At 46.2% G+C, this 14,284-nt stretch overlaps 1 protein-coding gene across 5 annotated transcripts in view; it reads left to right on the top strand.

Moving 5' to 3' along the window:
* Nucleotides 1-14,284, top strand: part of LOC119466461 (ribonucleases P/MRP protein subunit POP1) — a 62,958-nt gene that overhangs the window by 29,679 nt on the left and 18,995 nt on the right. The window contains exons 1-5 of one of the 5 annotated variants that reach the window (XM_037726975.2): nucleotides 2,056-2,452; nucleotides 2,660-2,744; nucleotides 4,495-4,676; nucleotides 10,749-10,979; nucleotides 11,678-11,765. The exons of 1 other annotated variant lie outside the window; for it this stretch is intronic. In XM_037726975.2, coding sequence (XP_037582903.1) covers nucleotides 2,309-2,452; nucleotides 2,660-2,744; nucleotides 4,495-4,676; nucleotides 10,749-10,979; nucleotides 11,678-11,765 — 730 coding nt within the window. In that variant the 5' untranslated portion in view covers nucleotides 2,056-2,308. Of the gene's footprint in view, nucleotides 1-2,055; nucleotides 2,453-2,659; nucleotides 2,745-4,494; nucleotides 4,677-10,748; nucleotides 10,980-11,677; nucleotides 11,766-14,284 lie in introns of those variants that run through there. 3 more of the 5 variants (XM_049657706.1, XM_049657704.1, XM_049657707.1) reach the window with 3 other exon arrangements.

The raw sequence follows: 14,284 nt of genomic DNA, 5'->3' as shown, positions 1-14,284 counted from the left end.
GCAAGATGTCGTACAGTTCATCTGTTGTAGGAAACATACTTGTAATGAGCTGTGTTGCTCATATGTTTAATGGAATCATGTATTAGTGAAAGATGCTATTTGAGGGGGGGGGGGGGGGGGGGTGAGGAGGGCCTGCCATGGTAGCTCAGGTCATGAAGGAATTTTTTAGTAACAATTGAAAAGTAGTTGTAATAGTATACAAACTTGGGCGAGTTGGTCGACAAGTTGCGTGGGCTGTGATATTTTTTTTTTTTTTTTTTTTGGGGGGGGGGGGGGGGTTTATGCACCAGAACTAATGCACGCTGCACGGCCGTTGCATACGGCTGCGGTGGCCGAGATTTAATCCGCTACGTCGCGCATAGCAACAAACAACCGCGGCAGGTGGGCAGTACATTTTATTGTCGAACTATTCGATAAGTATTCATTATTCAATTTGATTCGCTTGTGGCACTATTCGTATTCAGTCCTCTAGAACCAATTTGCATACTCGCCAGCCATGACGTTATACTGCCGAGCAAAAAGGCGAGACAGAAAAAAAATGGTCTAACTGCAGATTCTGAAGCGTATGGCTGAGGGACGCCTCGCAGCGCGTCATCAACAGAAGGGAGGTGGAGGGGCGCGGCGAAAAGCTGGCGTTTTGTTAAGTGATGCGATTTGAAAGGAGGGTCGTAATAAATTGGTGGGCCCTTAGTGCGGGAAGTGAAGCCGAGTCTGTTAATTGATGGACAGGTAAAGTGGTGCAACCTTCGTTCCTAAAGAGCGGCAGCTGAGGTCGGGCCTGATCAGTTGCTCGGGTGTAGAGAAGCGCAAGAACAAACTTTATTCAAACGTCACGGAACGTTTAGGAGCGCGGACAAGCCTTCGGCTAGACGGGGTCAGCGCTCCCTAAATATGGCACACAGCGAGAAGAGTGCGGTCTAACCGGATACAGATTTGTGTGTGCGCGCTAACAGTAGGTATAGAAAATTGTCTAGCACAATAAGTACGACAACGTGTAGGCAATGAATCAGTTTGCACAGAATATGTAAAAAAGAATAGGAGGGATGTTGAAAGATTGTGAATGGAAGGCAGTGGGGTTAACCATGCATGAACTGCGTTTGGCTACCCTGTCGGGAGAAAAGGCGATGAGGGATTAAAAGAAAGGATGCAAAATGAGCGTTCACGCGCATATTAGTAGATACTAAAGCCCCTCCATCTACGCGCCACCGCGTATGGAGGGGCTTTAGTAGATACTGGGTGTAAAATAGCGTCATCCTTTCTGGGTCGTTGCAGGTGACACCATGCACCAATCGCGTAGCCAGTTTTTTTTTTTTTTTTTTTTTTTTTTTTTTTTTTTTTTTTTTTTTTTTTTTTTTTTTTTTTTTTGGTCCCCGAGGGGGTTGGGGTCACCTCCCTGGCTACGCCAAAGCCATGCACCTACAGTAAAGCCCCTTTCTAGAACAGTTTACCTACGGTTGGAACAAAATACCGGGTCGTGTTAGCGACGTCCTCAGTATGTCCCCTTCGGGACGAGGGCGTTTTGACCATTTGAGGACATCCTGAGGTAAACTCTCGGATGTGCCTCGGCAGGCCGGTCATAGGCATTCAAGAATAAGTTCCAGCTGTTTGGATGCGAAGTATTTGCAGGCTATACTTATATTATCATTGAGTGCCTATATTGTCATACTCGTAAAAAAGTTTGCGGCCTTTCGGGTTTATCTTGTCCTGCAACGATAATCGTCAATCTGTCTTGCGCGCATTTCCTTTCTTTAACCATACAGTTTCTAGCCTCGCTTTTTTATAGAAAGGTTTACGTTTATTGCTTGACCAGCGTTACTTTACAGCGGCGAGGGCAGAGTTTTCAAAAAGGAAACGCAAGTAAGGCACATGACGATTATCGTTGTGGCACAAAATAAACCACAAAGGGCGCTACTTTTTTTAAGAGCACACTACCGAAGAGCTTCTTACAATATATTAGAAACTCGATGTTTAGTTTACTATCGTGCTGTTCTTATGGTGTCGCTTGATTTCGAAACCGAAACAAACAGTATTTAATGGATTGGATTGGATATTTTACTAGCTTCCTAATTTGTCGAAAATGGCGGCGATGTTTCAGCACGTGTTAGCGTTGCGTACTTTGCGCAGCTTATTTATTCAAACTTGCTCTCAGAGCATGGCTAGCCTTTGACGAAACTGTTGTCGGAATGACCCGGACACTAAGCTAGTGCTGAGCGCTTGTACTACGTTAAGCATTTTTCACTTCTAATTTCCGGCAGTGTCAAGCAGGGCTTGGAAGGTGATCGCGCGGATCCTAGCGTGCTCATGCAAAATGCCGGCGGGAATGGAACACCCGGCAGAATATTACAAGAATGTTGCTGTTTCGCCGACCTCTGTCAACGGTGAAACGACCAAGCTTGCGGGCAGTACCAGTAATGGCGCAGAACTTTCTGCTGGGAAGACCCTGACCGGGAAAGTAAGTACGAACTAATTGAGACTTCGCCCATCAGCCCTAAATTTAGGTGAACGATGTACTGGTCGCACGGGGAGGCTTACCCCTCCAACTACGTATTGCGAGAATGTCTTTTTCAAATCGAGTGTTCGCGTAAACTTTGCGTGTGAATTCGCTGCTCAATGGGACACTTTATTCAGTCTACTGACCCCGCAACGAATGTCATTTCAGCGAGCGGCTGACGATGCTTGTGGTGAATCCAAAAAGCCACGTCGAGAAGAGGCCTCGGAGGTAGAAGACGTGAAGGTGCCACGAGGTATGTGTCGACGCTTTTTACTTCGCACTCTGCAAATGTTCTCCCGCGCAGATTTGCAAGTAGTTCTTGTTATTTTCACTAAATAAGAACAGCGCTTTGGAAACTGTTAACTAGGTCAGCAAGACATTGACAAAGGCTGTTTACATGCATGGAATAATGGTGCCTCGATTGTGTCCTTTGATTTCTGTAAATGAAATATGACGTGTTGAAAGCTCGCATGCTTTAAAAAACCCTGCAAAGCATGCGTCAAATTAAAAAAAAAAAATTGTGTCACTGTCATTTCTGCAAATGCATGCTGCTACAAGCCGAAGCTGAAGTAAAATACGTTGGGCTCTTTATAGAACATTTCACTTAGAATAATTACGTAATGGATATTTCTAAAAAGCTGGGAATTATGGCGGCTATGATTTATAGTCTCCAGGTGAAATCTCTGATAAAGTTGAGGCTCAACATTTATAGATCATTAGTGGATAATTATTTTATTGCCTGATGCAAGTATATACAGGTCCTACTTTGATAAATAAAAGAATAATTGACAACACGATAACAAGAGCATAAACAATTTTAACTTATGGAACACATTTACAGTAAGTGTCAGCTCAGGCAAAATATTTTCTGTTCGGTGTTGTCCTTGATGTTATAGTGTCTTGAGATGCATTAAACCAAACATTTTCTCTACCTATGGTAAGAAAAATGAAAAATGCTATGCCCCCTCCATATTTATTCACCACAGTGAGGCTATGCTCACTATTTCATCCCAGTGGGGAATGATAAGAAATACGAAGGTAGTGCCAGGAGCAATGAAAAAAGTGTAAATTGTTGCAACATTGAATTGGCCTGTTTGAATGTACCATTAACCCTTTCAGCATTGGTATTATTATTATTTTTTTTCAGAAGAACTTTATTAATTCGACCCCCTAGTTTTCAAACGATGTTGTAATATGTCCTGTGGTAGTGGCCTTTTGAAGTTCGGCCTTTGTGTATCGTCTGCTGCCTCTGCAAGGTTGAGTATTATGATGAGTTCGATCGCTGGCAACGCTGTCCGCCGACGAGTTGGCCAGCCACTCCTCGAGTGTCTTTGGTTGAATTCTGCGTTTCTTAAAGATTTCTGTTAATTTGCCTTTAGTATATGGGCAATTCCACAGCGTATGCTGAGTGTCCGGGTGTACATCCCACATCTGTTGCATGCGGGTAGTCTTCTACCGTGTATGGAGTGCATGCAATGTGGGTGACGCACCCCCAACGTCAGCTTCTTTTCTCGGCTGTTATAAAACGAACACAATGGTTGATTTTGGTCGTGCAGAAATGAAACAGTGACAAAAATAATGGCAAATGCTCTCTTGGTGTGGTCCTCGTATTCCTCTGACAAAAAGAACTTTAAAAAGAATGCGGCGAGACAGAAGCGTGGAAACGTACCAGTACGTCAGTGACGCTGAAAGGGTTAAGCCGATGTGTTGATTGATTTGATTTGAGAGTCTTGATTTTATTTGTGAAAAAAAAAGAGCATTGTGACTTTGAAAGAAACATTGAGTTTTCGGTACGTCCATGGGCATGCATTTTTATGTGCTGTTCTGTGCCTTCATTACTGGTGATGCTTCGCCAACTATGGGGTTTTAGGCTGACCAGGAAGCTGATGTGTATATCTGAAGGCAACATTAAAATTGTTATTGATTGTGGTTTGTGTTACTAGGCCTTGAAACTTGTCGACGTTACATTCTTTGCTGCTAAGCTGCTGTTCCTTTCATTTCAGAGGTGCAGCTGTTTCAATTCCTGGGAAGCCGAGCAGATGAGATCGCATCACTCGTGAAAGATGTTGAGCGCAAGTACCCGAAGCTCATCTCGCAGCAGGTGCCTCGGCACATGCGGAGGCGTACAGTCAGCCACGACAAGAGGCGCCTGCCCAAGCGCCTCCGAGACAAGCTTGCACATGAGGCACGTAACAGATATGAAGGGGGGGGGGGGGAGAAAAGCAACTGCATTTTTTTGTTTACGTTGCTACATGTTGAATGAGCAGTGGCGTGACATTTCTGATGTGTCATTTTGTTGCATTAAATGAAGGTAGGAACCCTTTGAGCCCCATAAAAATATCGGCTAGTGTCTGAGCACCTATATAATTTACTATACGGTTCATTGTTTTTCTTTAGTTCATACAGAATTTCTATAAGAACGCCTGTTGTAAATAGCATAATTGTAGTTCCTGAGCTGGATTACTCGGTGCTGAGAAATCGAAATGCACGATTCACTAATTAAGAATAATTCACTAATTAACTTTTAGATAATTTACTCAATTTCAATTTAAGAATTGTAGCCGGTGAGTTTGCAAGGCATATCCACTTGAAATAAATTCTAAGGATTACACGCGTTACAAGATATGCACCGTGAAACTTGTGGTAAAATGCAATTTTGTTCCACTTACTTTTTTATCAAACTGCCATTTTATGCATTAAAGCACTAAAGTAACTGGAACACCCTTTTCACACATTTCGTACGCCCGGGAATGGATATCTTGAAACTTGTATCATCTTCAAAATTTTCTCCAAGTGGATACGTATCGCCTTGTGAACTCACCGAGCGCAATTTGTAAATTGCAATATGTGCCACAAAGTAAATAATTAAAAAGTTAATTAGTGCATTATCTGTAATAAGTGGATTATGCATTTCGATTCGTCGTGCATGTAATGCCCGCCTCTTAGTGTAATCTAGAGTTGCTGTATTCGCTCCCCTTGAGGAGCAGAGATGCGCATCTGATTGAACGTGCCGCCCGCACTCCCTATTGGCCAAATCTGGTCACATGCGCAAAGATCATCCTTTTGAGGAAAAGTCAACTTCGCGACTGCACCTGCACCATAGTTTCTATGGTCTGCACTGCCGCCCGGCGCGCCACCGTCGTTGCGAGCCTCTGTGCACTGCCGCCCACCACGCCACCTGGCCTTCGCAGAATGAAGGCAGCTGAGCTGCGCCATATTCTGCATTCAAGAGGAGTGGCTTTTCTGCTCAACACGGATGCGTCAGTGGGCGAGATGGCGGACCTATGCACAACTCTGTTCCCGTAGGGAGCATATACAGTAACTCTAGTGTAATCCAGCTCAATGACTAGAATTGTGCTAACTGTCACAGGCAGTTAAAAATTGTGTGGTACACATGTTTCTAAGAACTAAGTTTGGTTTTGGTGCCAATGAGATGGATGTATCATGTCACAATACGCTGACTCGTTCCATTCCTGCCATTGTTGCAGCTGCCACACGAGAGCACTGCCTCTTGTTTATTGTTTTCTTTTTTGAGCAATGTTGTCATACAACCTTTGTCCGTAAAGTTCCGAGACTGAGTCCATTAAAAAAATATGTTTAACATTGAAATCATTTGTGCAGCACCCCTTCAAAATAGTCTCCCTTGCAGTCTATACACCGCTTCCAACGCTTTTTGAGGTCTTGGAAACAGTTTGAAAACACTTCTTTTGGCAGGGCTGTCAGCTCCTTTGATATGGCAGCTTGGATGGTCTCCACGCTCCCCATCCAGCGACCTTTTAGGGCTCTCTTCACACGTGGAAACAGGAAAAAATCGCATGGGGAGAGGTCAGGCGAGTATGGCGGATGGGGAAGTACAGTAATGCTGTGCTTGGCGAGAAATTTTGTCACGTTGAGAGCAGTGTGCGGCCTTGCGTTATCGTGGAGAAGGCTTCATTGTCCAGATGCCCATAAGTCAGGGTGACGGCATCGCAGTGCATCACGCATGTGGTGGAGCACGCTAATATAAAACTCCCGATTCACTGTCTGCCCTTGTTGGACGAACTCATGATGTATGACACCTCTGGCATCGAAAAAAACCATCAGCATTGTCTTTGTTTTGGTCTTCTGACGCTGCACCTTTCTTGACGCCGGAGAGTTTGTGGACCGCCATTCGGCGCTCTGCCTCTTTGTTTGAGGATTGTATTGAAAAAAACCATGTTTCGTCTTCAGCATTGATGCTGTCAACCAATGCAGCATCCTTCTCTGCCTCGGAGAGCAAATCAGCGCTCACTGATGCCCGCGTGTCCTTCTGGTCCTGTGTGAGGGAGTGCGGCACAAGTCTGGCATTCAGCTTTCGTTTCCCCAAGTTCTCACGCAAAATTTGGTGGCATGTTGTCTTACTAATGTCGAGAGCATTCGATAGCATGCGGACTGTAATGATGCGGTCTTGCTGTACGATCTCCCTGATCCGAGCCACGTTGTTTTCATTCCGTGAGGTCGCAGGGCGCCCCCTGCCTTGTGTCGTCTTCCACCGACGTTCTCCCCGAAACGAACCTCTTGTGCCACTCGAAAACTCGGGCCCGCGATAATGTCTCCTTGCCGTAAGCGTCACACAGGAGCTCATACGTCTGTGTGGCTGTCTTGCCAAGCTTCACACAGAATTTTATGTTTACATGCTTCTCGAGGGGGACGTCCATCTCTCCACATTCACTCACACTAGAATGCACAGACGACTAGTGGCAACATGTTTTTCTACATATAGTGCCATCTAGCGACTGCCACAGCAATTAACATAAATAGCTTAGGTTAGCTCGAAAAGATGGCGCTACACATGTACACCAACATTTGTTTTGGGGAATCATTTCTAGAGAAGAAAATAATTCAGTCTCGAAGCTTTATGGACAAAGGTTGTACATTAGCCTTATTGCTACACATCACAAAATTTTGCTTTGTCATGTCACATTACTGTTGTTGACATCAGGTTCAGTATTTTGAGACCAACTTTAGTGTCAAATATCTTATGTTTCCTGTTCTTCATGCTTATTTAAAGGGGCCCTGAAACACTTTTTGAACGTAGCAAAAACATATTGCCGATTTGTTAATGAGGCTTCTGTGGACATGGCCAAATATTATTGCACTGCATGCAGCAGGGAATTTACAATCTCGTGTCAAAAGCAGTGAACAGACGCTTGCTCTTGCATTCGCAATGTCGTCATCGAAAGCTGATCGAAAGCAGTTGGCTGACCAATGCTATTGACTGATTTCGTGATTGTGAGAACATTTTCAGTAATTCATTATTGCTAAATTCGAGTTAAATAAATGAAAAATGTATATGTTTGCGATCTCAAAAAGACAGAAAAAGTTATTTCGTCTTTGCACTGTGCAGAGCTGCGCCTGCTGCACTTGGCGTTCGGAGATGGTAGCGGCGTGCTGCATAGCGTAGTTTACCATGGCCCTCATGGGCTGCCGCAACAAGCCCTTTCGCCACCGCGACACTCAACTTTAGGCCGGGGCTTTGCCCTCTTGGCTTTTCCGCTGTGTAGATTCTAACGCTAGCGCGCTAGCGGAGACGAAAAGAGAGGGAAAGCCGAGTATCAGTGCGACAACTCCGCTAATAGTTGAAGGATTGGAAAAATTTTTGTGGCGTGACATTTGCGAGACGGTGTACTGTAATAGTGAGGACCATTCCATGATTAGTTAGAAAAGCATTTGAGGGCCCCTTTATGTGTTGCTTGTGAGTGAGTTCCTGTAATTTTCTTTAGAAAGAAGCATTACATTTTGTGCTTTACTGCAACTGTTGCAGTAAAGCACTCTATCTATATTGGTAGCCTTTCCAGTTCTCGCTTTCATAATTTCCATAGCTGCCAACTCGGGCTAAGAACAGGAGCCATGTTCTGTTTGTCATCCCCCCAGAGACAATCCTTGACTAGTACTGGCATATGCACTGGACGCAGCAGGGCTTCATAGTGTGGTATGAGGTCTATACAGCGCTCGAAAAAAAAAAAAAGGGAAGGGTAAGTTCAACTGAAAATAGGACAAACAGTACAAAGGAAGCCTACATTGGTTGCTTACAAACAAAGCTTCACAGTTGAAGGTCTGTTAGAAAGGTTTTTTCACTCAGCTGTGAAACTACCAGCAGTGGTTGCTCAGTGGCTATGGTGTTGGGCTGCTCAGCACGAGGTCGCGGAATCGGATCCCGGCCACGGCGGCCGCATTTCGATGGGGAGCGAAACGCGAAAACACCCGTGTACTTAGATTTAGGTGCACGTTAAAGAACCCCAGGTGGTCCAAATTTCCGGAGTCCCCAACTACGGCGTGCCTCATAATCAGATTGTGGTTTTGGCACGTAAAACCCCATACAGTAAAAGCTCGATGATACGAATCTCACGGGGTCACGAAAAATATTCGTATTAGCCGAAATTCGTATCATCGAAACACAATTAAAACTACTGTCGAATCTCGATAATTCGAACTCGAAGGGGCCCGAAAATTTGTTCGAATTAAAAGGACGTATTTTTGAAGTATTCTTGCACCATAGCACGATGCACGAACGGTGCGAGTCGTGAAATATCGCGGCGCGCAAGCGCATAGCAAGCGCGGGCTACGAACTGCCCACGCCGGCTAACGGTCGCTTCCCGATAACGACAGAAAATGAAGCTTCAGGGAGCGAGCGGGCGGCGCGGCACACGGGTGCGCGCGGAGACCGTCGAAGGTGAGGGAGGAGGGCGGCAGGGAAGCGGATTTGGCCGCGTCAACTCCGCCGCTTCGGTGGCTCCCCTCGCCCTCCCTCTCAACTCCCTCGTAGCTCTCTCACCTTCGACTCCGTGCGCACATCTCCGTGGCACATCTCCGTGCGCGCCCGCGGCCGTGCTGGCACCAGCTTATTTTAGCCGCCCCCTGAAGTTTCGTTTTCTGCTGTTATCGGGAAGCGAGCGGGCGTGGGCAGTTTCGTTGGCCCGACTGCGCCTCCGCCGCTGCTTCCCTCTGCGCTGCTGCCGCAGCGTGCAAGGTGAACATGTGACTAGAAAATAGAGGAGAAGGGTTCACTGCCATTTTATCCGCGTGGCTGAGACGTCGGCACTAGTGTGTGCTAGAATACGGTTGTCTAGAACACTTTAGTCGGCACGTACACGCTTGTTCCGGCGCGATGCGGAAACGGCGACCTTGTAATTTGAGAGAGAAGGAAATTTCCGCCGCGGGTTTTTTTTTTTTTTTTCCCCCGTTCCTTCGCGCGCGGCATTGAGGGGTCTCTCTTGAGCTTTTGCTCTATGGCGGTGTCGGAGGCGCCGCCGCGTGATTTGGCGCGCTGCTGAGGGCATTGTCGGTGCGCGGCGCTGAGCCGTGCTCCCTCAAGGGCTGCAGAAGATAGCGCCAACCTTTCCCTTTCCCTCAAGAACCACTTATTATCATCATCATGTTCGAAATAAGCGTGTTCGAATTCGCTTGCTTCGCGTTGACGTTGAACGAAAGCACGTTTTTCATGATAGTCTCGCTGTGCAACAATTGTGCTCAGTGTTGACGTTGCGAGGCCTAGCTCTTTAGCCAACTCCGTCCGCTTTCTCGCTTTCTCTTGGATCGTCATCGACCTTTCGAAGAATGTCCAATTTCTCTTTAAAGGAGAGTGCTTTCCGCTTGCGAGACATAGCTCGCTGCGACTAGGCAAAATGGCGCAAACACGAAGAACGCGGCCCGAAGCGCAGCAGCCACTCCATCTGACGGCTCGCAGAAAAGGAGGAAAAGTACAAGAGCACCAAAAGCAGCCACCGCTTCAAACTCTTCGCGCCCAGTCGCGGAGTCCGCGCTGTCCGGCGCCGCGCCTCCGCACCAAAAGAGAAGGAGAGAAAGCGCGTGACTGCGCGCTGTTCTCTTTCGCGGCCGTCGGTGGGGCGGCGTTTATTCGTATCAACCGACGCAGGCTGAAAATTGATTCGTAACAACCGTTCTCTAGCACGTTGCAAAGTAATGGGGCTCGGCCGGGACCACAGAAAAATTCGTATCATCCGGAAATTCGTATTAGCCGTGATCGTATCATCGAGCTTTTACTGTAATTTTTTTTTAGCTGTGAAATTTTTACGAGACCCGTGTACCTTCGTGCTATGTTTGGGTGAATAGCAACCCTTCATCGCATGAAACTTATTCTTCCTTGAGGATTTCTGCACAACTTACCTTCTTGGAGCACTCAAATGTGACCATTTGAGTGTGCTGTTAGCCGTTGGGGCTTTGTTGTTTTGCAGTGAAGTTTCGTTAATAGTCACATAGTCTGATTGCCCCACTGCAGCCCGACCCACCCAAGGGCAAGCGTCCCAGCCGCAAGCACCGCCGTCGGCCACGCAACCTGCTGGCAGAGTATGCGCGGCGTCAGCGGCGCCACGTCTGGCTCGAGACCCACATCTGGCATGCCAAACGTTTCAAGATGGCCGACCTGTGGGGCTACCGTGTGCCGCTCCACCCGACAGACAAGGGCATTCGAGCAGCCTATCGGGGCAGTGCCAAGCACGTCTTGCTCCATGTAAGCACGTTTCTGATCCCACATGTGGCGTCTTTGTCATATATTTGATGGACAACAATGTGGAACCCTACATGTTTCACATGTAGGGTTTAGTGGGACATTCCCCACTTTGGAGTAAACATCTGGAGTCCTAATTTGACCCAGTCAGAATGGCCAAATGTCCCTACGTTTCTTTTTTCTATTGAATAACAATCAAACTAGGTTTCCTTCTTATAATTCCTGACAACTTAGTTACACATTCTTCTGTTTTGTCTTCTGTTGCATTGTCACAAACATAAAGGTGTGTTTCGTTATGGTCGTGGTTCTATTTTTGGTGTAGGCCCTAACCATTCACACTGCCTCTATCTGTATTGGTAACCTTTCTAGTTCTCGCATTCTGATGTTCCATGGGTGTTCTCTCTAGAATTTTGGAGCTATCATTTACGCATTCTGCCAAAGTTGATGTTTCCTTGACAGCTTTGATCCTTCCCTCTATACTGCTGAGGTTAGCTTCAGGTAAACAGTGAGGTGTGGAGCAAAAAAAAAAAAAAGAAAAGGGGGGGGGGACATGGAGCACTCGTGTCTCTCGTTTTTGGGCCTTCCCTTTGTCCATGTTTCATTGTACAGTTTTTACATGAAGCTGCTATGCCCAAATGGCCAGATACATTTTATTGCTGATTTCTGCTGGGCAACTCTGCTTTGCTTGCTTGCTTATGCAGGACTTGTCCTACTACAACTGCATCGAGCTGATTGGCAATGCAGAAGAGCTTGTCTCCAAGCTGGCACTCGTGACGAATCCAGACACAGGTTAGTGCTCGTGCATGCTTTGTGAGATGCGAAGCTCCGGGAATGTTACACTGTGCATCTGTGTCAGCAGATCAGTAGCGGTGGTTCAGTGACTGTTGTGTTATGCAGCTAATGGTACATTTGACTGGTTGCTTTCGAGTGGTCTCGCGGTGCAGCTTACATTTGGCTGGTCGAGATTGAGCGCTCGGCATGCATTTGTCTGATTCATTCAGAGCGCCATGCTCCAGCTTGGAGTGCTAGCAGGTGCTCTTAACCTTCGAGCGCGGAACACAACCAATATCCGATAAACTTGATCACATGGCCACTCCGATTGCTCTGGGAGCAGCTAGCATGTTCGGCTGGGGCAGGCCTTCTTTGGCTTCCATCTTAGCGTCACGCTTTGAAAATGCCGCCGCCTCTTCGCACACCCTGTCCGAGGCCGACGCCGCGTCAGTATTGGCCTAATGGCATCACGTCGACCGTCGAGCTCCCGGGCGCTGGCTGCGTTTGTTTACGATCACGCTCCATCGCCATTTTCGCCCGAGAAGCGTCTACCGACTGGCGAGGAGCACGAACACAGTCGGCGATCGTCTAATCTGATCAGCGGTGAAAGATAAACAAGTGCACGTGTTTCAAGCGGTGTAGGCGGCACAGAGGTCGAAAAAGGAGCGCGAAAGAGAGGAGAAACGAGGAGGAGGGAAGGCGGAGGAGAGAGTGTCGCTACTTTTTATATATAGGGGCGTTAGCAAACCTAGTTTTAGTGTGATAGGAATCAATTGAATGTGCTGTAATGTGAGTTAAAGGGGTTCACTTTTCAACCACAGCAGCTGATTCTGATAGGGCTGAATGCAAAAATGACTGTCTGCTGAGGTACTGGTACACATAAAAGGGACTACTATCAATGAGAAAGCAAGTAAACCTGTATTGGTAGATTACTTTTCTGGCAATACCAAAAGAGCGAATAGCATTACTGCGGGTTGAGGCCTTGGCAAACCAGACAAGGTGCAAGAACAAAAGGTGAGTGGTGAGGCTGTCTTCAAAGCTTCCACACCTAGCTCGCCATGTTGTGACGGATTTTGACGGCATCTGCTCAATTGTAGTCAATTTTTAATTGGTAAAGATAGAACAATATTGCATTCTAAGGCTGGCAGTGACTGGGCATAGCAAGGTTCAAGAACCTTTACTGTGCCATGACGGCCCAGATACTGTCGACTGCCATTAATTCAACCCTAACGGGACCGACAATCAAATCGGACAATCAAAATTGATCAAATTATGTGGCGAGTTCAATTAAGCAAGACGGAGAAAAAAAAAACACCAGAATACACCACTGATTGATTAGGCAGTATTAGCACTTCTGACATACCCCTGAATCAAACGTGCGTCCACTATCTATGTATCGAAAGTAGAAAACGTACGCAAAAATGACATTAAAGCTACTAAAGTAGAAATCTAATGCGCACCATCTTTTTTAAAAAAGCAGGAAAAATTGTTACACAAATGCGGCTGGTTTCCTAAAGTCAGCTTTGCCTCACGGTCTTTTTTATGTCATCTCCTCCGGAATACATCCGTGTGATGCGGTAAAGCATATGACCATTGCGAGGTGGTTTTGGTTTCGTGCCAGATGGCATTGTGCAGCCAATTTTCGGCCCAATCTTTTGATTTTTTAGAAAAAAAATAAAAAGGTGCGCTTTAGAATCAAGTAAATGCCGTAAGCAGACATTGTGAACTATGGTATTGCTTGAAAATCTTCTGAGGGCAGGAAGAAAATGGACTATTTTGGACGAGAGATGACGGGTGTTCAACTCATTCACTGATCACTAACCACCACCAGGACAGACTAATAGGGGTTACTATCAGGGTCACTGTAGGGGTCAGGAATGTGTGTGCTGACTCGTCAAGTTCGAAGTATCCGGCGAAGGTCAACTTTAGGATCATAATAACAAACGTTTAGGCCCATAAAATGCATGAGGGCTGGCTGGGACCTTTGGTTGGAATCAAATTAACCGAAAAATCGAATTAACTGGAGTCAGATTAACGGAAGTCTACTATGCAGGAAAATGCTTGACATCCATGACATCATATTGACATACCAGTGCTGAGGTAATAGAGAGGTTTAGCTTGTCCGATAATTGGGTAAACGCAGGCGTTGTGGCAAACCGTAAATGTGAGCGGCTTGTACGGTGTTGCCACCTGGTGGCGCAGAGCTCAAACAGTCAAAAACAGCTAATATTGCAGTAACTGAGTGTCTTCTACTTTGGTGCTGGTGTATATTTTCGGCTGCAACACGATTACGCCGCTGCCGAAAATCAAGGACAAGCTAAACCTCTCTATTGGTGCAAGATTCAAGAAATTGAACTTTGACGGTCGTTTTTTCTTCTAATCAACATATTGCTGCAAAAGTAAGAAAAGTAATTTTTAAAGAGTACTTATCACTCTAACTTGCTCTAGCATCTTTTTAACATGCCCTAGGTAGTCAAAATGAATTCATTGCAGCCCATATGTTTTCAGGTGTTAAACTCCTTTCAATCAATCAAGCA

Source organism: Dermacentor silvarum, chromosome 10 (genome assembly GCF_013339745.2).
Source record: "Dermacentor silvarum isolate Dsil-2018 chromosome 10, BIME_Dsil_1.4, whole genome shotgun sequence".
Classification (NCBI taxonomy): Eukaryota; Metazoa; Arthropoda; class Arachnida; order Ixodida; family Ixodidae; genus Dermacentor; species Dermacentor silvarum.
Note: the sequence above shows the minus strand (reverse complement) of the source record. Positions and strands in the feature narration are given on the sequence as shown.